Genomic DNA, 26,340 nt, shown 5'->3' with positions numbered 1-26,340 from the left:
GACATTTCTCTTCAGTAAGGTTTGCCATTTAATCATGGAATGGTATACGAACCAAAAACGAGTCGAAATTATTAAAATTTACTACCGAAATTAAACTTAAAAAGCCCAATTTATGGCCGTCATAATCGTCGTATCAGATCAAAAATTGAGCGTCTAGTGGAAACATTTGAATTCACAAGAACAGTACAAAATGTTCCCGTGCCAGTGAGACAAAGAAGTGCCCGTATATTGTTGTTGAGAATATTGTGGCCGCTAGCGCATCAATTGAGGAAGACCCAAATCAGTCTCTAACATGTCGTTCTCAAGCGTTGGGCATCTTTGTGACGACATTGTGGTTAATTTTGCGAAAAGATCTTGGCCTACATCTTTACAAAATCAAATTGACGCAAGAACTAAAGCCGCTTGACCACCAGAATCGTCGTATGTTCGTGAATTAGGCTGAGCAACAACTTGAAAATCCGGATTTTCATCGAAAAATCATCTTCAGCGACGAGGCTCATTTCTGGCTGAATGGCTTCGGCAATAAGCAAAATATGCGTTGTTGGTAGGCAGTAATCCACACGTACTTCATGAGTCACCATTACGGTAACCAATTGGTGCGGTTTATGGACCGGCGGCGTCATGGACCGTACTTCTTCCGTGAAGATCAAGATCCGGATCGCTACCGCTCAATGATAACCCACTATTTTTAGCCCGAATTGGATTGTATGGACTTGGACAATATGTGGTTCCAACAGGACGGCGCCGTAAGCCACACAGCGAATGTCACAATCGATTTAATGAAAACCAAGTTTTGTGAACGTGCTAACTCACGAAATGGCCCAGTCAATTGGTGGCCTGGGTCGTGTTATTTGACCCCGTTAGACTATTTCCTGTGGGGCTACGTCAAGTCTATGGTCTATGCCAACAAGCCAGCGACGATTGATTGACTGCAGCAGTATCGGCCGATTTATGCTTGAAACCCGTCGAAAATTGGGTTCAGCGTCTGGACTTCTGCACGCGTGCCCGTGGTGGTCGAGCAAAAGAAATCCAGTTACATACATAAAATATACAATTCTAAGGGCTTGATTACCGTAAGAAAATTAAACTGTTTGGTGTCGAGTAGGTCGGTAAAAATGAGTCTAATTCAATGCGCCCCTAAAAAAAAAAATACATAGTTATTTATTTATGCATTGGGTATAACACAAAGCAAAGCACAATAAAGTTGCAGAAAGTGAAAGGCCAACAATCAAGGCCGCTTATTCAATAATTAACCAATTCAGCCGGTTTCTTTTATTTTATCACTTTTAATGTTGCACTCACACACCAACAAATGCGATAACTATTCATAAAGTGGAATCTTGATTTAAGCAAGTTTTGAAGTGAATATCATTAAAAAGGAAAACCAAAAACAAATAATAAATATTAAAAAACCGTTATAAATCTAGTTGCAGTGATTTTAAGCGGCTCAATGGTCTAGGGGTATGATTCTCGCTTTGGGTGCGAGAGGTCCCGGGTTCAAATCCCGGTTGAGCCCGACCGATTTTTTTCATAACCAAATCTGTAAAAATGTATTGACAAAAGATATATGCAATGCGAAAGTTTTATGCTGATACTGATTTTGGCAAACAAATGCGCTGATGCTGCCACATGGTCGTTGCTGTTGCCGCAACTTCTGCCACCGCCGCCATCTAATCAGAGTGCGCAATTTGCCGATTTCACATTGTTTGCCGTTTGCTTTTCAAACAAACAATAAAATATTGGCACATTAATGTTTAGTCAGACGTAAAATTACTTTTAAGTCTTTTTCCTTATGTATGCAACAAAAACAAAAACAATACAACACTAAGGTGGCGGCCACCTTCCTAACATGCGTTTGTCGCTTGTCTTACTTGCCACTTTGCACTGCCGAACGTGGTTGTTTTTCGTGAAGAAGAAAGTTTTAAAATAATGCAAAGAAATTTTCATACGCATTTTTCCGGGCATTAATCCGCTTTGCTTGCCTGCGCACCAAATACTCGTAAGTTGCAGGGCGCGTATTTGGAGGCTGGTGAGGTTTATTATTGTAATTGTTCCTTCTTGGTGCCCGAAAATTTGTCTGCCCAAGTATTTGGTGCTCTCAACGCTTGATGAAGTTGTCTTTTTTATACCAGAAAAAGAATAAAAATCAAATAAAAAAGTAATCCGTAAATATGAGCTCGCATTTAGCCATGCCTTAATTTACGATTTTTCCACTCAACAATCATTAATTCGGCTGAGGGTTTAAGCTCTTCATTTGCAGACTTCAAACTCATGATTGCTGCTAGCTTTGGTAGCGAAGACATCACACCATCACTGTGCCAGCCACCGCATTTACTTTGCATTGAGCTCAATCAACATAATTTGTTGCTCATTTATCGGCAAACAATATCTCGATAGCTGCCTGCCAGTGTCACCTTCGTGAGACAGCAATTTCCTTCCGAAGCAGAGTGTGCACGGAATACTTATTTATGGCACGCTCTTTCAGTACGCCACCAAAGCTGTCATAATGCTCAATAATGAAAAATGAAAATTTTATCATAAATTGACAAATACTTATTTAAGCGTGTTCGTTGTGCCATTGTGTTGTGTGTGTGTGTGTGTGAGTGCGAGTGTGCGGAACTCATCGAATTTGCCTAGTATAATTTGTGTGCTGGCAAAAATTTGCGATGGGCAGTGTTTTATCAGCTGTCTCCGTCACAACTGTATATTATTTTGCTACAGCTGTGTTAAAAAAAAATGGAGTCAGTGTTGAAATAACTGCTCTTTAATGCCAATCTACGGTTCCAGATATATTTGTACTTTAAGATTGTTTTCCAAAGCGGCGTCTTGTCTCTGAACTTTCGTTTCGGTTCGGTTTGCGTTTTTATAATCAGAAATAGTATGAAACGTATAAAAATAAGTAGAAACAAATAACTAACTTATAATTATTTCATGGAGTTTAGAATAATCAGTAAGATTGCTGACTGGAAGGACTTTTTTCTCAATTGTCTACTCAGCCCGAAGTAGCTTCCGTTGGCAAGAGTTATTCTCCGTTAAATTTCGAGGCTGAAATTGTTGTTGGTGTTAATACTGGTTCCAAAATAGACGAAATTATCTACGACTTCGAAGTTATGACTGTCAACAGTGACGTGGGAGCCAAGTCGCGAGTACGACGACTGTTTGTTTGATGATAGGAGATATTTCGTCTTGCCCTCTTTTTTGGGTACAAAATTGCTGTCTAGTGAAATCACAGTTGCTGAAACATCAAAAACAAAATCTAATCATCTAATTCAAACTTTCAGTTTATGTCACTGATATTCCCCTAAGAATATCAACAACTTCCTCCTTGAAACTTAATCTCAAATTTATATCTGGGAACTACTACGAAAGTGTAGATTATACTCGAGGATATATACGTACATTAAAAATTAGTCGAAAAAACCCAAATATCAGGTTGGCTTGAATCAAGTAATTTGTTGGTAATTAACGATTCAGTTCAAAACGGTTACCATGCTTTTAAATTTTTATAAAAATGTAGCAGATTATTCTATTTTTGGCAAGCGAAGGGATAACAGAAGTTTTTAAAAATTCACTCACGAAAATCAGCAATGCAAAATGATGATGATGGGAGAGAGACATTATCATAAAATCACAAAAATTTAAAGTGAAAATGTTTTAAGATTAATGTCATGGTTTTTGTAAATTAGATCTTGAAATATTACTGCTTTTCTTAAACTATTGCAAGAAATTGGAGACAAGTTTGTTTAGAAACATAGCGAATTTCGTTTTTATCACCGGCTTACTGCTATTTTATTGAACACCACTGTTTGCACTATACATTACTTATGTTGCCACTGATGGTGTCGCTCACAGCTAACCGCCGCAATAGACAATAATAAAAGTTTATGCAAGTGTTTCAAATTTAATTAAAAATGGAACTTTCAATTGCCAGATGCTTATGAACAAATAAGAGGATTTGGTGTGTGCTTTGACGCCTGCTTATGATTAGTCGAATTTCAATTTTAATAAGAAGAGCAAGAGCGCTGTTAGAGCATAAATATTTACAACTTCTTTCGTTATTGAGTTAATTAAGAAAGCTCCGCTGCCGTTTTTTATGTGTTTTTTTCAAGAAAAGCGACAAAAAGTGAGATAACTAAAATAAACATTTTGTTGTTTTAATTTAAACAGCTGAAGCACTTCTAAAAACAACAACAGTCAAGAGATAGCAATACACATATTTTATTTATAAAATTTTAGATTGTTTAAAGATGTGACCGACAAGCGGCTCAATGGTCTAGGGGTATGATTCTCGCTTTGGGTGCGAGAGGTCCCGGGTTCAAATCCCGGTTGAGCCCAAACTAATTTTTTAACCATAAGTGCAGTTATTTGAGCAGTCTGGACTAAATAAATGAATTATACTGCGTTTCATATTATTTTGGAGAAAAGCGGTGTGGAACCGAAAAGATTGAACGAAAATAGCATATGAGAAACGGGATCTGGAAATCATTACGAGGCGTAACGGCAACGGTCAACAGATATACTGCGGTATTATTTGTATGCAGAGAGCCACAAAATAGTAGCTTTTCAGTCCGATAAACTTTACCGTCGCGTAGTTTTTCCATTCCAGAATTCTAATATGTGACTATATTTACATTATTTACTACTATATAGTTATTGTAGATACACAAAATTTTGTATAAAAATTATCGGGATGACGACATAAATTAATATCTGCATTTAGTTTTCTTGAAAGATTGCTATTTAATTGGTAAATAAGAAAAGCTATCGATAAGAAGTAAGTTGAAGCCCCAAAAAATTTTTTACGAAAGAATACCAGACAAATTGCATTGCTGTTCAAAAATACATATATTCCAAAATAACGTATCATCAAAAAATTCGAAATTGAGTACCTTATTGATTACGACTCATTATTTCAAATTACATACATAATATTACATATGTCCAACATTTTCAGGTTTTGCACTCATATATAAACCAGTTTTAAGCGATAAAAATTTTTTTTTCACTCTTGTTCCATTTTATTTCGTGTTTCATTCACGCCACTGTAAATTTTCGAAAATTTTTTTTCTTTAAATGATGCTTTCAAAGTCGGCAACCAATATTACTCGAAAACGGCTAAACTGATTAGTTTCAAATTTTAACACGAGCTTCTTAAATAAATTTTTAAGTAATTAGGAAGATTTTTTCTCACCGATAAATATTTTTTTTTATAAATAATTTAGGTCCGAAATTTTGGTCAAAAATCCATTTTTTTTTTGAGAAACCGCCATTTTGTTAAAAAAATTGATTTTGCTTAATCCTTCGTTTAATTACTAGATTTAACATTAGTTTAACCAAATCTGTTTGGTTTTTTTAATTTCAGAGGATCAGTTCAGAAATATAGTGATCACCACAAAACGTCTTTTTTGAGTGGAGCTCCCGGAGATCAGCTGTAGTTCCTTTCCAAATAAATATTTTTACTAATACTAAGTCTTAAAAAGAAGTTAAAAGAAGATATCATAATATGTGTACAAATTTTTGGATCAATAAATTTAAAAGTTTTCTCAGAAAAAATCGCTTTCTTACGGCCTTCTAACAGTAAATGACCCCTGAATTGAGGTATTTTTAAACATGGCATTGAAACTTCTATTACTGGATCCATCGATTCGTTGTAAGAGAATATCTTAATAAAAATATATTAATGTATTTTCAATTAAAATTATTAAAAAAAATAAATAAACTGTGCGGTGTGTTATTTTAGAGACATCACTTGACAATCGAAACATCTTGAGAAAAATGCTATAAAATAAAAGTTTCTAAAAAATTGGTTATTGGCTTCTTTGTATATTTTTCGTATCTGAAATTTGCAGATCACAACGATTCTGTTTTGCATTTTAGTTTTAAGACAAGTTTCGAAAATATTAAATCACAGCAAATACAATATTTATTTGCGTCACACACAGTTAAAAAGTATAAGCTCCTTGTAAAACTTAACCGATATAGCGAGCGGGCTTTGATTTCACAAATTAATAGATTTGTTTTATTATATAGGTTTGTCGAAACAAGAGATCTCATATATTTTGTTCACAATTAACCTCATCCACCACCTCTCCTATAACGATCGAAGAACTTTAAGAACTCTGATTTTAAAAAAATGACTTTCACTTTCTCGGAAAAAAATCAAAATATATAATTTTATTGAGATCGGGCTTTAGCACTTATTTTAAAAAATCTTCTAAAAGTCATAAAATCGAGAATATTACTTCAGTGCATTTTTGTTGCTGCCTGCAACTTATTCAAAGTGCCTTGCTCCAAAGATAGGAATCGCAAATCCCCATAATTGATTGCAATTGATCTCATAGCTTTAAGAGATTCACTGTGTTATTTAATGGTTGCACGATGGACATTATTAAGAGCATTAAGTGGGAGCCAAGGTTTTTATTTTTTTTTACATGTTTTGTGTCTTAACTGAATACATATGTATCTTTCTATTTTACATCTAACTTCAAAACTTTAAAGCGTTTTCGCCACAACTCATGTTATCAAAATCGGTGCCACTCATTCCTTTAACACTAATGTAGTAATCGTTTTCAAATTTTGAACACTAATTCTAAACATAATTGACAAGGTAACAGTGGAGCATTTTACTATAACAAAATAACTCGCTTTTTTCAAAATGTTCGCAATATTTGAAAAATTGAAATTTCGAAAAACCGCCAGCGTTTTCTTATAAAACAATTTTTTAATGATATAATTTTAGTTTTTTTTTTTAATTTTAGATGATGCAACAACGAGTTACGCTAATGCAACTGAACTATTTTCTGAGACAATCCCGAATAATTGCTGGCATTGCCGCATTTTCTAATATTTCTCCATGGAAATTTAACAGAATATTCTTCAAATGTGTTACTAAACTGTGCCATTGGTTTTTAATAATAGGTTTTAATAAAAAAAAATGTTTTTCAAAAATATATTTTAATAAAAACGTCATAAAACCATCTCTTTTAAAAGCAATATAAGAGAAATTTTTAATTAATTTTCGAATAAAATTGGTGATCTTACAGATTTAGAAGATTAGATCAAAATTAAAAATTGAAAACAACGATTTTGTTTCTTTCGTGTTTTCAAAAATATGAACCTATAATACACTTTTATTAATACTTTATATGTTTTTTTTATTTATTTATTATAAATCTCACCTTTCGTTTTTATAATGTCTTTCTGCATTGAATTCATAACTCTTTCGCTCACACATGAACTTTTTTGCTTTTATTAACTGTAATTATTGTTATATTTTCTAGGTTCGAAAAAGTTTTTTATATTTTTTTTGTTTTTGTTTTTTAATTTATTTGAAAAGTATTTTTATTTTTTTTTGTTGTTATTTTTAATAATTTCGCGCAGACTTTCTTTGAAAATATAACGCTAATGCAACTAAGTTGCTTCTTCTTCTTCTCCTTCAACTTTTCAATTTTGTAAATTACAGTCTTTAATTTGAAAAATCAGTCATTTATGCCAATTAGTTGCAATTAAATTGCATTTTAATAAACTTAAAAACTCATCACAACGGACACTCAATCCAAGATAGATAATCTCACATATACGATTAAGAATATCAGGAAAAAAAAACACAATCAGTCAGATATTTTATACACCACGAACAAGGCCACGAAAAACGCTTAATCATTTATGACTCACATTAACTTCCGGCAACAAAACGGCCAAATAAAAACACACCACACATAGCACATAACGCAAAAAAATTAACACCCACTTAAATATCCATTAACCAGTTCACGTTTCACAGCACAGCTGGGCGAAATACACATCAACCTCACGGTAGTGGGTGTGGAAAAAGCAGTGCGTGCGAATTTGTTGCGTCGCGTTGATATCAAAGCCGGAAACGGCCACACACGGTGATAAGGTTGATGTTGTTGACAGCGTAAGCAGCCAAACTGCTGGCCAGCGGAGCAAACGGCACGAGTCATGCTTTAGGCCGTTGGGAAAAAAGAAAGTACCACCGTGCCTACTCGGAGATTGTGCAAGTATCCGCGAACCGCATGCGACACGCGCTCACACAGCAACGATACGGACGGCGTTAATAACGACCGATTTGGGAGCTGTCGTGCGATGAAATGCCAATTCACCGAACGCCACACATTGGACAGACCCACGAAAAACCAGCAGGCAACCACTGACTGACTGGCAGCTGGATTTGTTGGCGTGAGGACTCAGCCACTTACGAGCAGCGGCAGAAGCACCAGCAGGAGTAGCAGCATATTTATACAGGCAACGCTACAATTGTATTGTGTATAAGTAGTTGGTAGCATAGACATAGGGGTATTCGCTTAAAATACAACAGTATGCAACAACAAAAAGATAAACAGAGCAACAAAAATCAAAAGATATCATTTTATTACGGAGAACGTACGAACAACCCTCTGCAGAACGATTCTCGAGCGAAAAACGAAATCAAAAAATAAATAAATAAATGCAAAAATCAAAACAAAACGAAACAACCAAACAACAAAAAAAAAAAAAAAACAAATTATAAACTCATAGCAACAACAACTCAGAGCTAAGCTGCAGTGGGTGGGGCAAAAGTAAAACAATGCTGAGCGCAAAATTCTTCACCCGTGAGAATGCAGAGCATGGAGACAGCAGGACGGTGTAGTCGGATGAAAAATCTCACCAGCATCAGTATCACGTGGTGTTGATCCAATTAAAACCTGAAGTAAGCGTAACTTTGTTATTGTAATCGAATTGTGCGACAACAGCACGTGCTAAACACGTTTCGGGAGAGCGAATGTACTGCTTTTGGAGAGAGCAACGTGCAAAACAGTCGCAAAGTTATAGAACGCGCCAAAAACGTTATGAATGAAAGTCGTTGGAAGTGATTTACTGCGCATGTCCTTGAACACTACAATTGGCGAATTCTACCGAAGGAAATTGTTGCGAAGCATTTTTCGTTTCAGTTGGAGTTGAATATTCTAGAGACGTGGACACGTTGATTGAAAATTCGCAATGCCGTTCTTCTGTGGCAAAATTACGTAAATGATGGTAACTTTCAAATGAGTTATGCGATAGAATATAACTGCGAATCGGCATAGTAGCTGGATTTTTAAATTTTTTGAAAAATCAATCTGAAATTTTGCACATGTGCTTTTATCTCCAGGAAGCTGATCTTTTGTCGGAACCGCCGATATGAGGTCACCATAAAAACTAGTCTACTAACTAAGGTATAAACATTTTTGATTTGATATCTTCACAAAATTTGGCATTGATTGAAAATACATCTCAAACATAAGAGAATTCTGTAAACTCAAAACGTTGGTAATCCTGTGAATATAATATTAACAGAAGATAACTTAGTAGGCAATATCGGATTCTATTGTACATGTTTGAGCACTGCTAGCGTTAGGCAATTTCGCCAGTGGGCATCAAATTTAGACATCTATTCTTATCATAAGTAACCGCATTTATTTAGTTTTCGGCAGAGAATAGTTTGAACGTAACGGTTCTGCAAATTTGGGAAACTAACCAAACGAACAAACAATTGGTATAATGAAAAGATACTGGTATAATCCAATGAAGATAGGACTGATCGCTTCTATTGCCTTGAATGTACAACTGAATGTATAACTTAGCGAAGAGAGAAATGGAGAATTGAACGGTTATAATGTATTTAAACAATATACGATTTATGTCGCATTAAAACCTCGAAGAATCTTCGACTGCGTTAGACTTTAGCAATTCCACCCATGTTATTCAGATATTTCGGCTTAAAAATCACAAAATTTTAGTTAATTTACTATTTTTTGTATTCGAGGAAACCTAACTCTTCAGCTAAAATATCCACAACAATGCTTTCAAGCCACAAATTTACCATCTTCCATACGCTTTCTTTGCTACCAAAACCAATAAATTGTACAAGACTTGGTGCCCCTTTTGTTGTTTTTCTTCAACTTCGGCGAGTTGACATAAGAAATGCATATTTAGTCGAGTGTTAATAATGCCGTCCCAAATGAATTTAGAAGCGTCAACTAACGCGGACTAAAACTGAAGAAGGTGGCTACGTGCATATGTATTTGAGCTTTGGTTTTTTTTTTTGCAAGCCTGTCCTATTTTTTCATGTTTGCACACACCGCCTTGTGGATAAGTTTTCTTTCGGCTCTTTTTTTGCGCCAAGCATGGTCCTGCTGGAGGGGTGCATATTTTTTTACTTCACCTTTTATTCCTTTGCTCTGTGACTCAAGGTGAAAGTTTGCACAGCTGATAATTTTGTTATTCAAAATGGTGTCTTCCTGCTGTCGTCTTGAATTTTCCTTTGCCGACTGTTGCTGCTGGAGGTTTGGCACTGGCTGAGGATTACTTTTGGATATACTGCGGGCGAGGATGAGTTATGCGCTGACAGTAAATTGCAGGCGGCTAGCAATTGGATATTTGATTTTTTATATATATTTTTTTTTTGTCTTTGCTTGGTGAAAAAGTCTTGACGTTTATTTATTTCCGTATTCTTTTCTTATTCTTAGGAGAAGCGGAAGCGGCGCGCATCTTATTGTCATACTCGAAAGGAAGCTGATTTTATTTTTGCATTTGCTTAACGCCGGCCTTAAGAAAGTACAAGTAGTATAAATAAATGTCGTCTGGCCATTGGCGCAGACTATAAATACAAATTTGAATTTCAGCACAGCATTTGGTTTTGAATATTTTAATTTAAAATCATAATTAAAGAGAAAGGATATCCGCGATTTTTCATTAACTTGCAACGCCGTGCTGACGCAGAGCGTTCCCGTGCCGGCGGCAAGCATTGGTAAATGGCTAAAACACATACAAGCACATTTGTGGCAAGTAAATATGTAGGTTTGTTTGTATGTTAGCGTTGTGGAATAATGCAAACAAGTTTTGTTTATTTTTAATTTGCAGCGAGTACGTTTGAGAAAATAAATTAAACATGATTCTACCAACCGCAAAAGCACTCTGGGAGGCGTATAGAGTGCTCACATCTACACAAGATGCTGTTGTCAATCTAATACGCGCGTTTGTAAGCGGTTAGAGGGGGCGCTATGAAGCGAAGAAGCCAGCGCGTAGAATAGCCGATTGTAATCAACAATACAATTCGATGAAACATAATAAAAATGTCAGTATCAGTAACAGCAGTAGCCACAAGTGGAAGGACGTCACGTAGCAAAGGCGTCAATTGGCTTCAATTCGGAGTCCGGCAAACAAAAAAATGCGCAAAAATCCGAAACATGCACACAAAGGCTATTGAAAAACTTTGACAGCAGCTAGTCGCACGGAAACGACCAAACCATCTAAGGTACAAAAACGAAAAAAGAAAGGCATTAGAATACAAAAAAGCCTACGAAAAATGCCAAGGTAAAATAAGAAAATGGTCCAAAGTATCTAAACAGCCATGGGCTATATGCAATGGTAAGCAGTTGGGGAATACGGGTGTGAGGAGGTAGTAGCGTGGCGCAACGTTTGAAGCTATTACGCTGAGGAGGCTGAAAATTTATGTGTTAATTTTCATTCACACCTTAATACTTTAGTGGCCATTTATAAAATATTGTTGTAGGGGTGCTTTTTATGCATTTACGAGGGTGGGTAGTTGAGTTTGTATTTTATTGTGTAATTCTTAATACTTTTTTGTTGGAAATATGTGAAGTTTAGCAGTAAATAATAAACCATTGTGTTGTTTTATTTGATCTCAGTATATGCAGAACTTTTTTGTTCGTGAACACTTTGAAAATAGACGACTGTAAGGTGATAAATAGTGGCCTCACCGCAGTGTCAAGTATTTCAAAATTCACATTGAGGCTTCGAGTGTCGGAATGATGTTTCTATATGCATTGCCGCAGTTTTTCATTACTTTTAAGGTTAGTTTTTTATGGGAGACCTAGATAGATGCAAATATCGATCATCTGGTATATGTTAAATTAAACCAATTACAAATAATACTTTTAAGGTTAGCTTTTTATGGGAGACATAGTAAGATGAAAATAAGTAATGATTTGGATCTGTTTATTTCACACGAATATGCTTTCTTTAGGTTTTTTATAATTGAAAATTATTTAAACACATTGCAGTTCTCTACATACCTTCCATACTATACGTACCCACAAGATCGGGCTATACGTAACCAAACCGGGTCTGATGTTATAACCGGTTTATCAGTATCCACTCAAAACAAAAACATGTGCAGCTACCCTAGTATGAAAAACTGAAATTGCTATGGTTACTTTGGAGTTTTCTTTAAACATTTTGTGCTTAAGGACGATGGTAAGGAAGTTTTCTTGAAATATGCGCAAAAGGTGCAAATGAAAGCCAAGGGGCGTTGAAGTTTTTCAGAGGTCTGAAGAAAACACACAAATACAGACGTCAGTGAAACGCAAGGCAGGTTATAAAATAAAATAAAAAATGAGCGTGATAATAAATGAGTTAATAATAAACAAAACGACCTTTTGAGTGACCACTGCTGTGCAAATAACTCCAAAATATTTCAAACTTTTAACAGGTATGCGGACCACCGATGGACACCATTAGGTATGTACATATGTATGTACGTATATATTTATGCTATGTGTCTAAAACAGCCGTTTGCAAATAATTTGTTACGTTTTTGTTCTTCTCTGAACAGGTAAGAATTATTCTTTGGATTTTCAACGTCATTTGTTTATTATTAATTTCTTTAGTATTTTTCTGCTTTGATATGGGTTGGCCTTTTTTTCTCAACAACGTTGATCGTCCTATGGCGCCGCTAATTTTTTAACATGCAAAATTAATTGCGTTAATTTCAGGAATGTGTTTTTTCTATTTACCTCCATTTTTGTTTTTTTTTTCATGAAAGTTATGTGTATGTGAAGCACTCAGGAATTTTAATAAATTACCTTTTGTTACGGTTGGAAAAAATGTTGCCGGCATTATTTTTTCTGTCCACTGGCAAAGGAAAAAACGGCGGACATGCATATTGAAATTGTTTTAACAATTATCGATAAAAGTCTGGTTTCGTCGAACTCACAAAATGGTAAGGCGATGAGGATTTGCTAAAAAAAATCAGGCGTGTAAATTGAATTCCCACAAGCCGCATGTGAAGTTATTTCACTAGCCGTGAAAAATCGTACCTTCCACATTGAACGGTTAAGTAAACATTGTAATGATGGAATGTGTGAAAAAATGTAGTAGCCAAATGCATACCATGGCTGAAAATCGTAAAGGACACTTGAGTCGAAGGCCAATAGGCTGGTGTGTGCAAGTGTGCGCAAGCTTTCCATAAGAGTATCGTAGAAAGAATATATGAAATGATGAGCAGAGCACTCGCTCTCATCCGCACTATGTGTTCGCTGATGAACCACAAACTTTGAGATTTGCATAACTTGGAGTTTGAGTTCTTTTTTGTTTTGATGTTGCTGGAATTTCGTATTACAAACCATTGTTTACAGACTGTGTAGATGTCAGAAATTGCAAAATGAAAAATGTGACTACTAATCATAGATATGTTGGTGTAAAAGAAAGAGTTACTGCTGAGTGGACAGCTTACTTTACATTAACCCATCTCCGTTTCAATTTGAGCCCAGTCTACAGCATGTGGCGCTCATTTGCTGGAAAATTGAGTTGAGCAACTCATGCTAAATCCACGATTTGGAGTTGTAGAGAAGCTGCAGACATTTATCCTGCGGTCAAGATGCTTGCAATCTGTTAGTTCTAAAAAAAATTCAAAAAAATATTGGCAATATTGTGTCTAGGACAAACAGAGTTGGCATGTCTTTCGGTTAAACACTGTTATTTTGTATTCTTTTGCTTGTGTTCTAACAATTTTTTACAGCCGTAGTTAATTGTGGTTTTGTCTTAATCGCCAGCATTGCGGGAAATTTGAAGCTTGTTGTGTTAGCAAGATGAATTAAGTTGCCTAAAGCTAAATGTCTCCTATGATTCAGTCCACAAAAGAACATGAGGAGGTTGAAAGTAACAATTTGCCAAATTCTCTAACATTTGCGTACATACATAGGGGCATTTACCATACATGTCACATGTGAAGGTGGCCCACAGTTAATATCCTTACACATCCACTGCTGTGACTATTACAAATCATTTGGTTTGAAAACAAATCGACACGTTTTCGCCATTTTCAATATACAATATTTCTTTTACAACAGCTGCTACATTGAAAAGCTATAAGACGGTGGCTCCAAACGAAAAATTCATCGTTATGACTGGCGTTACATATGATGGGCAACACATGTGGCCAAACAAAAAATAGAACTCATACACCTATGTACATATAAAACAAAACAACAACAATTCGCCTACTTAAGAGCGCATAAAAGCAAATATTCAAGCTGTATTTTATGTGCTGTTAAAATTTTCTTAAAAAAAAAATGAAAACGAGATGGGAAAGAGCTTGTACGCAAGTGTGGTGCATGGGCTGAGGAAATCTCAACAGCCACTTAAAAAAATTGTTGAGGTAGCAGTTTTGCCGCAACAGCAAGGATATACGTGAAAACAGAGAGAATGTTGAATATCGCATACTTTTAATATCAGTTATGTTATTATGATGATACCGAGCAGTCCCATAGGTTTGGGGTAAAAAGGAATTCGGCCCACACCAGACATCGCAGCTTGTAAAAAATTCTCAAAATACAATATGCAGTGAAACCTCGCACAACGGGACAGTGATGGTTCTACAACTTTTGTCCGCTTAGGGGTGTGGACGAATAATAATTTGACTAACACATACATATACACACACTTGATTAAATAAATTTATATATTTCATTTTTATTGCGAGATGTATTATGGTTAATTTATGCTTGATTCCGTATTATAAAACTGCTTTCAAGACGATTTTTCAAAGTTTTGGCTTGCTGGAATACAGTAACGCCGTCAATAATTATTTTTTTAATGAAAATCAAAAAGAATAAAAAATTCCGCGTCCGGTCATGAGAGTGTTCGGTTGTAGTGTGGCATTTTTTGTTCTGAAAACTCAGCTTAAAACTTGGGTCCTGAATTTTTGTACGGTTAAGAGAGGTGTCCGCTTATTGTAGGAGTCCCCAAGTAGAGGTTTCACTGTAAATGGTTTGGCTTGGATTGCATAAAATAAGTCCTTTGGATTTTTTAAGGTGGTGGGGGTGAAGTTAAATTCTGCTCCATAACCTAAGTGTAGTGTTGGGAAAATAACATACTTTAAATGGTGTTGATGGTTTCTCATTATGAAATTTATTCGTATGTACATATATGTACATACATACATATGTGCTTGTATGCATACGAATTCATGTTGGCAAAAATTTTAGATTTTTTTCGATCGGTGTGCACATAAGATATCGTGTATGAAATTACTCATTTGGAAAACAAAAAGTGGCAAAATTAAAGTGAAAAGAAGTGTAATAAATTTTGGGATAATTCGCTGTCTAAATAAAGTCAAATGCATAAAAATGCTTTTATATTTTTTTTGAATCGCGGCGGAAGGCCGCCATTGCAGAGAAGATTTCTAAGCGTCCACTTCCACCAAAAATTCTTATATTTCCAATGAAATACTGACACATCCAAAACTTGACTTCTTATTAGCTCATAACCATAAGTATAACACAATAGCCAATAATAAAACAAGCAAATGAGTCTCAATACTGTAAATTAAATCGTATCTTAAAATTAATACCATTCCACGTATATTCGGTGATTTATATATGTACATGCATACATACATATATTTTTATCAATATTTGCCCGGTGAGATTTAATACTCTTCCAGAGAAAAAAATTATTCGCTGAATTAATGAAATAAAAAGATCCTTAATTATTTTAAATAAAATCTTAATACAGGAATATAACTATTATGTGATAGAAAGATGCAATAAGTCATTAATAGATATCAGCAAATAATTTGCCCCAGACTATAATTTTTTCTATCAAGTGTCTATTGTGACTACAAACATTTAATGAGTCAAATACATAGCGATAAAAATCTGATTAGACAAACGCAAACAGCTGCTTTAGGTTTTCAAAGATAAAAAATCACTTAATCCTAATCTGTAATCATTTTAATAATAAACATTACTACTTACTCGTTTGACCCAAACGACTGATTAGAGACATCACTTCCATTGACGTTAGAGCCATTCCCACCGCTGTTGTTATTAAAGTGAGTGCTGCCTCCATAACTGTTGCCGGTAGAGCCTTCATTGTCCGGTACACTATTATTTGCATTGCCGGAATTATGTTTTGCTTTATTTGTTATGGGTTGCAATTTGGGTATATCCATTTTAATAACTATGAGTTAATTAATTAACCAAAACACTTTATCAGTAAACTTATTTGTGATTGTTCGCTTCCACAGACCAACTTGTTTACTTGACTCTGCGCACAATGGCATCATTCACCGTTTTCACAACACAGGCACTTTGATACCGTTTCCATGAAAGGAAAATATTGCTTGCGTCATTTTAACAATTTATGTTTCAATTATTTTCAAGATATCATTAATTTTAAGACAATTTAAACTATATTATTCTGAAAAGAGCAAGATTACGCACATTTTACTTTAGCTATGTGATGAGAGCCGTCAGCTGTTGGCATACAAGTGATGCCATACGCAAACACATATTAATGAAAAGAATGTTTTGTATTTTTAGGCTGCTTATTCATATAAATACAATAAAGAAATTATATAAAAGTAAATAAAATTATAGATTAGATCTAATTTATTAAAACTATATTACACAGTAGATGATGGAGCGCATGGAGTATTAAATAATGATGTAATAATAAAGCAAATAAACTGTAGTGGCAACACTAGTGTTATTGTGGAAGTAAGCTGGAGCAGTTTGAATGCCGATGGACAATAAAAATTGCAGTGGAAACGGTAAAAGACGCGCTAAAAATTATAATTTCCAATCGAGTTCTTTGGCAAATTTAAATAGCTTTTTTATTTCCAAATATGCGACTTAATAAAATTAATATAACGTAAATGTCTTTATTAAGGGTTAAACTAAGTGCGAGTGTTGAAAAAAAGTGAATGTGAAAAATGTGCAGTGTTTTATATGAAAATTCTATTGAGTTCTTTCACTGGGTGTGATGGAATATGCGTGCTTATTTTTAAGGAAATGAATTCAAAGCGGAAATCACGAGGAAATATCGTAAGGTAAGTGAGGATCGAAAATTTAAGACTAGACTGAAAGTAGCGTTTAAAATAATGAACATGCATGTATAATACCTATCAGTGATTGATAATGTCTGCATCTAGAGCTGCAGAGAAGCCTTTTTATTAGCCTCCGCTTACCAATACACATACAAATTTCCAGTGACAAGTTCGTTACTGATTTGCTCTAATAAAAAATGTATCTTCGTATTGCTGCTACAAAAACAGCAATAAGAGCTCATATCCGGCAATCCACTACAAATGTGATGGAAAATCACAACCGTTGGGTGTTTGAGCAGCAACGCTGGCGTCACAAAGCAAATGCACCAACTGCTGCTGCGTACATTTTAAATTTCCATAATTATATGCATCAGCAGGTTGGTACAAAAGCACAATAACAGACTAAACAAATGGCGCAATGACTTCCATCAAAAGTTTCTGTACAATGCGTTGTAGCGCAGCGCCTGTATGTAGGTGTGGGAGAGGTTGTTGTTATTTGGGTGGTAAAGGTGGAGAAAATGTGGAAAACAAAGCCGTAATGAAACGCGAAAAATGTGTAAAGCATCAGCAGGCGCCGAGATAACCAAAGGAAAACAATAAAAATTGTTTGTGCAGAAAGAAAGAAAATTGTATTTTTTCACTAGAGTAAACCCGAGGACGGAGTGCAAATATTGACAGTTTTAAATTATGATAAGAAGGAATAAATAATAAAAAAACGAATAAGACAATTGCGTAAATTAATTGCGTGCATAAAAAGCAGAAACAAAATAAAATAGATGTTGGAATATAGGAAAGTAGATACATACATATGTATGCGGTTGCGTTCTGGAAGAAACACTCTCGCTGGGTTGTATTGTTAGGATTATGCATACTAAATTATTACACGGGAAAGAAGACTAATGCTTGGATGGAAGCTATGTAAGCAGAAATTTCAGGCCTAGTGTTCTAATATGTGCTATGTTTTTTGTTTTCTAAGTTCTAGAAAATTATATTTATTTTATAATACAACTGTACATATTTAGTACATATGTATGTATACTAGTAATTCATAAATTTTTTGGATTGCAGTTTATGTTTTTTCCAAGTATGTAATGTTTCTGTAATGAAGCTAATGGCACACCGAACCCAATCGTTTGAAATTTCCACTTGGCTGACTTATTGCTGTGGCCACAATTGCGACCCAAACGTAATTATTTTCATTAACATTATCACCCTTTGGCGGTGCAAACAAAAGAAAAGTTCATTTAAACTTCAAAAAAGTGATTTTTTTAGTGTGAATGTTTTCCACCATAAAACGTTAATTTACGGCAATTTTAAACGTTGCATAGCTTCCATTTAGCAGCATGGAGTATGGAATAACGGTAAATCGTCATGCAGTGTATACCAACTCAGTTTATTACTTTGTTGTTAGCTAGTCACTAAGGATTAAGGCACAAAGTGTTAGTAAGTACAGTCGTCAGCGTAATTGAGTGGGATTAGCGTTTTGTAGGCGTTTTAATACCTTTGGATTATCATTGTTTCGTAGAACTAACAACAATTGGCCGACCACCGTGACAGGAAGTGCTGGTATTGCCTGAGTGGTTGAGCGCTTTATCAGTGCTTGTTAATCGCAGGAAAATTGAAAGTGTGGAAACAAAAAGCAATTGAATGTGAAGTGTGTGCTTTAAAAAATAATATTAAGAATATTAGCAGAAGAGTGGAAAGTTAACATTTACATATATACATACATATATATATTCAATTTTGTTTTACTACATTGTATTTTCAATTTTGGCAAATTTCGTTTTCAACTATAACAAACTCACGCGCAACCTCCTTCTTTCCCACAGCCTTGCGCATAGTCATATCGTTAAAATCACGGTTGCATTTAAGTAAAATATTTAATTATTCATAACACCAACTTGTTCTGTCGTTTATGCGCAAGTTTGGCCCTTCCTCACCTGCCTTGCCATGCAGTGAACCAATTTGGCTACCGAGTATTGCCGCCAGAATAATAGCGCTCAGTTATGAGCATAAAATACAAACATAGCATCGACGCGTTCGTACATCCTCGCATGGAAACCTGAACAGGCAGCATATACATACATTCTCGTTTAAATGCTTGTTGTCGCTTGCCATTGTTCCTGTCGTAAAATCATGTTTTCTTATCGTAACCCCACGTTTTTAACCTCGCAACACGTCATCCGCGCGATTCAACGCCTAAATGCCATAAACGACGGTTTGAATTATAGTGGCGTAGGTTAAATGTCTCAATTCCAGTGCATAAACTACACACAATCCTTTTGTTTCCTAGCCACTTTTACCCCAAGCAAAGATTGACATATCATGGCACGACTGATGAGCGCGTGGCTTGCCAAAATATGCACAGAAGAGCCGCAGTGTTTGTAGAGAATTCGCGTGATTTGGTTTTCACGATGGCGTAACGCACAGTGTCATCAGAAAGCTGGTAAAAATATTATTTACGATACAATATGGGTGGGATCCTCCTGAGATTTTTTTTTTTTTAATTTTATGAACGAACTCAATAGCTATAACAAATGCCCTCGTTTCATTAAGAACCAAGTCTATATTAAATATATTTCCTTTCTTGGACCTGCGGTTAAGATCTCTTCTTTCTTATTGATTTATCTTATTTCCCCCTATTTGATCGGAGCAAATTATAGAGTTTTACACGGAAATACATTACGTATTTCTCCATGGATCTCAAAAACTGCTTAACAGTCAAAACTTTGAAGAAATTTGACAATAGGCTTTCAAGAAATAGTAGCGATTTGGACCTAAGTTGTTTTTACACAGCATATTCGGAAAATAACTAAGTATATACCCTTACATACCTTCGAAATGCAGACTTATTTCATTTTTAAAAAGGGTTATCTACAGACAAAAATATTAATGATTAAAATGTTAACATTACTCTTTTAATTGAAATATTTAAATAACTGAAAATCATACTAAAGTTGTCGCATGTTTTACTATTTTTCACTATAACCCAACATCACAAGCTTCCTCTCCGGTTCGCGCTTGTTCCTTAAATATGTAGAAACTTTTAGTTTTCTTCGCTAAATGTTGGCCGTCTGCGTGGTCGCCACCTTCACCCTCACCATCTCTACACTCATTCATTTGGCTGTTTTCTTGGAGCCACCTCGGCCACCTCCCAGCTTCCACTTTCTCCCGATTGCCTGTGTTTTCTTATAATTAAGCCCTTTGTATATACTTTTTGGCAAAATATCACAGCCGCTTCTGTTTGTTTATGCATCTTGTTGGCTGGGTATGCGCATACAAGTATATGCATTTGTGTGTGCGTGGCGTGGAACGCACTAAATGCCTTTGGCCATAATTCGGAAATTAGCGTCAAAATTGCTAAACAATGTGGCTGCCGTCGTTTGCACTTTTAACTTGTTCACTTCTTCTTCTGTTGTAGTTGGAGTTGTAATTTCTAAGACATTGTATGATTTGAGTTTTGGCATTTGCTTATTCTGCAAGTTTGTGGTAAAGTTATTTGCCACTCGAATTTACAGCTAATTCAATTTTAATGCCTGATTTGTTATTAATTGAAATTGCCAACCGATTGTGGACGTCTTCCTTAGACTCGTGCAGACGAAAAGTCGGAAGAATGAACATTAAATGACTCATTGTGTCAGGTCTTTAGAAGTTTGCGCAATTATTAAATAGTTTTTATAAAAACTTGCGAAAGTATTGTTCAAAAACTTTAAGTAAGGCAAAATAGAATGGAGTCGATTATAAAAGTTTATTGTTCAGATTATATTAAACAGCCATACTAATAAGTATTCAACTTAAATGCTTTAGGAGCTCTGATTTCAAAAGATATTGGGGTTTAACCATAGTAATGGAGCTAATCAAAATATAGTCTATTTTACTGCACTCAGCTAGGGTACCATCCATGTCTGATTAGGAACACCGGTGTAGCTCATACCTTCGCTATTGTACATAAAAAACTGTGTGGAACCAATTGCATTGTTGTTACAAAAGTCCAAGTTCGGCTGTAAGTATTCATCCTTGTCTCAGTTTGGTGGCCTTAAACTAAACCAAGAATGGGAATTAAGAAAGCTTTTGTTAGAACAGCGGTTTACTTGAAGAACCTGTTTATTTGAGAGATCTCATCCAAACTCAAAGACAACATTGCTTAAAATATCGATTGTAATGATAAGCCCGTATAAATTTAATACTATCATGTTCTTTGATTTCGAAAATGAATGAAATCTATTCATAACTCTGGCTAGCCTCAATTCGCAAAATACCGCTGTCTAGCTCGTTTTAATATATGCAGCATCTGATCATATTTGACCCGGACTGGTAAAAGAAAAATATTTCCTCGCTTTCAAAAAAGATTCTTGATCCAGCAGAGGGATGAGAACGCTTCGTACAATTAGCTATAAACTTCTTATAAGCCTCGGTTGGAGTGCTTTTATTGCCTTCAATAGATATATTTTTTTTCCGATTCTGGCTCCATTTTGAAGTGCCATCTCCGCATCACTCGTTTGCTACCTCTACTCGACGTCGTTTTTGCTAAAGTTTCAAGTCTTTAAGTACGAGTTTAGCGTTGATGTGATTGATAAAATATTAATCAGAATGTGGTAAGTCGATCTATATCAGATGTTGAGATCTTTTGGTCTCTCTCTGATGCCAACACAACGATTTCAAGCACAATTGCACTAACTTTGTTAGCGACAGAGATGGATAAACCACTCGCATGAGGCAAGTTTTCGATGTCTTCATGACATTTACTGATTGTTCTGTACCACCAAATATTTGTGTTCCTGATTGGTAAAGACTAAAGTAGGCAGCCCAAAATATTTGTGCAACACTTTCAATGATTCCGCAGCCGTGATTTCGTTGGAAACACTAAATTTCAAGCAAACTCGTTGTTAACTCTTTTCATGGCAAAAATCGTCAGCCAAACTGTTCGCGTCTTAAACTAAAAGCTGCTAAACATTGATAATTGACTTAGGAAGATCAAACTTCACGCGAACATAAAAACTATTGTACCAGTCTGGGAAAAAAGTATTTATCGATTCGGCGCGCAGGGTAAATGAACCAGTCCGGGTGAGATTTCATCAAGTGATGTATTTATTCTATTATTCCCTATATATTCTAAAAGACTTGTACAGTACAGAGTACAATTTAGTATTAAGTTTCTCGTTAAGATAAGATCGTTAGATAAATGCTGCTGGTTCTCCATTTCTCTATTTAAATTAAGGTTTTTACTTGTTTTCAAACTCGTTTCTTATCTGTCTATGTATGTATCTATATGTATATCACACTTCTAATGCACATGTAAACGTTATGTTGTTATTGCTATAATTATTTTATCTCAAGAAATTTGCTACCCTTGTCCTTAATGAAGACATTAACCTGCTGATATCAATTTATGTCAACGTAAATATTTAATTTTACATACAAACATACATTTATACATACATATATATTTGTACAGCGTCTGATCAAAATCGAGGCAAGAAAGTACCCTCATAGAAAGTGAAATCTGCGCCAGTGTTGCCTAGAAGTAGCCGCCCCACTAAAGCGTCAGAGGATAGGGCAGTACTTAATAATAGTTTAAGCGCTCATGATAGCATTGATTTAATTTATTCCAGCCATGTCACACATTCCACTAAATTAACTTAACTACAACTGCTGCACGACGAAGGGAGGCGGCACAGAAAGGGGTACATGTGAAGGGATGCTTCTGGCAATTACCACTTGACTCCTTGGAACATGTGTCAGCGAATCTTAAATGGAGCTTATGAAACTATTAAGCATAACATATGCGGGTCGCAAGCATACGTTTATTAATATATTTGTTTGTGTGTATGTGGGCGAGGGCATGTATTTATAGGTTTGCTTAGGTGTATTTGCGAGTTGATAATGCCTTGAGACAACTGCAGACATGCAAAGATAAACAGACGAATTTCCAAACAATCGTCCATATGTGAACATATAAACACATACATATGTATATACATACATACGTGTATAATATTTTCGATAGTTGACCGTAAAGGGACCATTTAGTAATTAGTTTTTACATAGCAAAGGCAGTCGAGTAGTGGCTACGCCTGCAGACTAACAAGTCAGACCGAAAACATGCCGCCATTTTCAAGTTATGAGGGACATTTGTCTTTTGTAGAGGCAACAAAACACATAAACATGCAAACAAACTAACATTTTGCGTTATGAATAATTTAGTTTGTTGTACGTGCAGCGTTTTGTTGCTTGTTATCGCGCGGTAAGGACTTGCCACTTGTCCGGAATCAGTGACACTATTCTTAGTGTAACAATACTATGTTCTGCTGTCGATAACAGGAGAGTTCGATAAATCCGTGATCTGGAATATAGCTTAAAACAGGTCAATTAAAAAGTTCTCGGCCTACAAGTGTAAAACATATTTTTTAGGAAAAAATTAGTTTTTTATTCTTCCCTTCAAGGGTGATATACTAATTATAGCGACCTTACAACTTTTCAATACCATTTTTGGTAGTCAATAAAAAATATTTCACACGCATTCCAAAATACAGACGTCATAACCTTGCCAGCGACTGTTGCGTTTTTCCACGATTTTCCGCGGGTTCAACGTGTGCAGTCCACACGGGTGATTGTCGATTGGACTTCGGAGTGAAATGATGGAGCCATGTTTCATCCATTGTCCAATATCGATGCAAAAACTCGAGTTTATTACGCAGGAACATCTCCAAACACTGGTCCGATTCATCAACACGTTGTTATTTTGGTCAGAAGTAAGCTCGGGCGGAATTCACAGATCTTTCTCATACTAAAATATTCGTGAATGATATGATGTACACATTAAGTATCTTGAACAACTTCATCTTACGGTCATCCAAAATTATTTTGTGGACTTTTTTGGTGTTTTCGTCGGTAACAACCTCTTTTGGTTCACTGCGTTCACCGTTTCCAGTGCTCATTTCACCACTACTAAGCTTAGCAAACCTTTTTCGTTGACATGCCCATAATTTCTTACATCCCTTTCAAAACTCTCTATTTATAAAAAATCTGGATAAAAATACCTTCTTTGAGTCATCAAAGCTGCATTTTATGTTACTGATTTATCTAACTAACCGTGCATCATATGTACTATAAATTCTTAATTGTTTGTATATCTTCGTGCAAACCGCAAAAACAACAATAACAACAATCTTAAAACCTGTTTTTGCCTAACCACAACACGTTCGTCCGCACACAGCTTTCAGGCGTTCAAGGTAACTTTCAGCCTCTCACTCGCAATGAGTCGACCAAAGTTAATAATGTCGTTAAGATGTTGGTATAATTTGAAAATAAATTGTTAAATTAAGATTTTCTCAAACCAGCGTACCAAAATAGACAGCAGCAAAAACAACTTTCCTGTTTGGTTCACACGTTCCATGCGGTCGGTCTGCATACGCGCGGTATGAGTGATGATGGTATTTCCTTATGCGCTCCGTGCTGTCTCTTCTTCTTGCTGTTTTGTTTTTCTAACTAGCAAAATTAATGTTAATTGCGTTAGCCACATTTGTGCGGTATACAATGCAACATTTGCATAATTTTGTTAACAATAAAATTGTAATTAAACTTGGTCATCTATGCGTACAATATGAGTACGACTAATATCCAGCACGCTCTCTCTCTCAGTCTCTACTTTTGCAACATCTTCTGCCATCTAATTTTCTACGTGATTTTATGTTTTTTTCTTTTTCACGCAGTTATTATAACTTCTTGTTAAAATTATACTTATTATTGTTGGCAAAAAGGTGGCCCGGCTTTGTCGTTGCTCGGCGGCGGCTTAACTTTAATTAAGCGACAAGTTCATTTTCTTGTCCTTTCTCTAGTCTTCGCCGCCGTTTATGGTCATTTCACTTGATATTCCTAATTTTCAAAGGCTTTACTTTGATTGTTATGTATGTATTTCCGGCACCACTGATGCTTATGGTAGACATGAGTAAATGCGTGCAATACTTTGCTCTAAGTTGAGTCCCTTTCTTTATTTCAAATTGGAGATAGTGAGAAAGAAATGCAAATCGGACTATATCACGATCCCTAGCATGACGTCGTTTGTTTCAAAGCGTGAATGTCTATGTTCTCTAGCTTTACCTCTTTTAGGACAAGACAATCAAGCTTGTGCTCAGGTGAGGAGAAATTGGACCACATTATATAATCCAAACTTAACCTGAAGATTTAGGCATAAAACTGAGCACAAATAGTGTCTCCAATATATGCCAGCTATCATTTTAAAATGCTGGAAACCGGACTCCATATTTCGTCGCCCCAGATACCGAATATCAAAAAATTTGTGAGATATCTTAATGAAGCTAACTGGACATCTTTTTCTAATAGTAGCAATAACCCCATTTTAATTTTATTTGCATTTTTTTTTTGGTAACTTTATACTGAACATATTGGTCAATTTGTAAAGGTCATAATAAAATTGGTTGGAATTATTTTCTTCAGCATATTTTTTAATCCCCAAAGAAGATGAAGAGAGTCCAGACCTTTTCCTAGCTTCAATATAGCCAATTTAGAGGATTATGATTATGAAGGATAATTAGCTTTCAATGTGTCTTAACAAAATGCGGTTTGGTGCCAGGAATTGACGATGTTATATGATTTCTTCTGGTTATCATTTGGGTCAAATATATCTGTTTTGGTATCAGTACAACTTTGGAGGCACCTAGCGGTAGAATTATTAGCAAGGATAGTTCTAAAGGCTCCGTCAGGATCGGGAAGGACCTCTCTAAGCCGTTCGATAACAAACGAGGTTTGAGACAAGGCGACTTCCTGTCGTGCGACTTCTTCAACCTGCTGCTGGAGATAATATTTCGAGCTGCAGAACTTAATCGCAGTCATAACTTCGAAGTTGTAGATAATTTCGCCTATCTTGGAATCAGCATTAACAGCAACAAAAATGTCAGCCTCGATAACCAACGCATAATAACTTTTGCTTACAGGTGCTACTTTGGACTGCGTAGGCAATTGAAAAGTAAAGTCCTCTCTCAACGAACAAAAACCAAACTCTATAAGTCACTCATTATTCCCGTCCTGCTATATGGTGCAGAGGCATGGATGATGATAACATCTGTTGGAATCGACGTTACGAGTTTTCGAGAGAAAGATTCTGCGAAAGATTTATGGTCCTTTGCGCGTTGGCCACGGCGAATATCGCATTCGATGGAACGATGAGCTGTACGAGATTTTCGACGACCATGACATCGTTCGGATGC

General features: G+C 35.6%; 1 protein-coding gene, 1 long non-coding RNA gene and 2 other non-coding genes across 6 annotated transcripts in view; 3 read left to right on the top strand and 1 right to left on the bottom strand.

The window, feature by feature from the left end:
* The window catches only part of LOC126751151 (FK506-binding protein 5), a 40,133-nt gene extending 23,610 nt beyond the window's left edge, over positions 1-16,523 (bottom strand). For 2 of the 3 annotated variants that reach the window (XM_050461162.1, XM_050461163.1), the window contains exon 1: positions 16,041-16,523. In XM_050461162.1, coding sequence (XP_050317119.1) covers positions 16,041-16,237 — 197 coding nt within the window. In that variant the 5' untranslated portion in view covers positions 16,238-16,523. Of the gene's footprint in view, positions 1-7,178; positions 8,091-16,040 lie in introns of those variants that run through there. The other variant, XM_050461164.1, reaches the window with a different exon arrangement.
* Trnap-ugg (transfer RNA proline (anticodon UGG)) lies at positions 1,445-1,516 on the top strand. The gene has a single exon. It is a non-coding gene; the product is annotated as a tRNA-Pro (tRNA).
* On the top strand, positions 4,263-4,334 carry Trnap-ugg (transfer RNA proline (anticodon UGG)). Its single transcript has one exon. It is a non-coding gene; the product is annotated as a tRNA-Pro (tRNA).
* On the top strand, positions 8,147-11,627 carry LOC126751182 (uncharacterized). Its single transcript, XR_007665854.1, has 3 exons — positions 8,147-9,215; positions 10,509-10,835; positions 10,903-11,627. It is a non-coding gene; the product is annotated as an uncharacterized LOC126751182 (long non-coding RNA).
* Positions 16,524-26,340: the final 9,817 nt, after the last annotated feature.

This window comes from Bactrocera neohumeralis, chromosome 2 (genome assembly GCF_024586455.1).
Source record: "Bactrocera neohumeralis isolate Rockhampton chromosome 2, APGP_CSIRO_Bneo_wtdbg2-racon-allhic-juicebox.fasta_v2, whole genome shotgun sequence".
NCBI classification, from domain to species: Eukaryota; Metazoa; Arthropoda; class Insecta; order Diptera; family Tephritidae; genus Bactrocera; species Bactrocera neohumeralis.
Note: the sequence above shows the minus strand (reverse complement) of the source record. Positions and strands in the feature narration are given on the sequence as shown.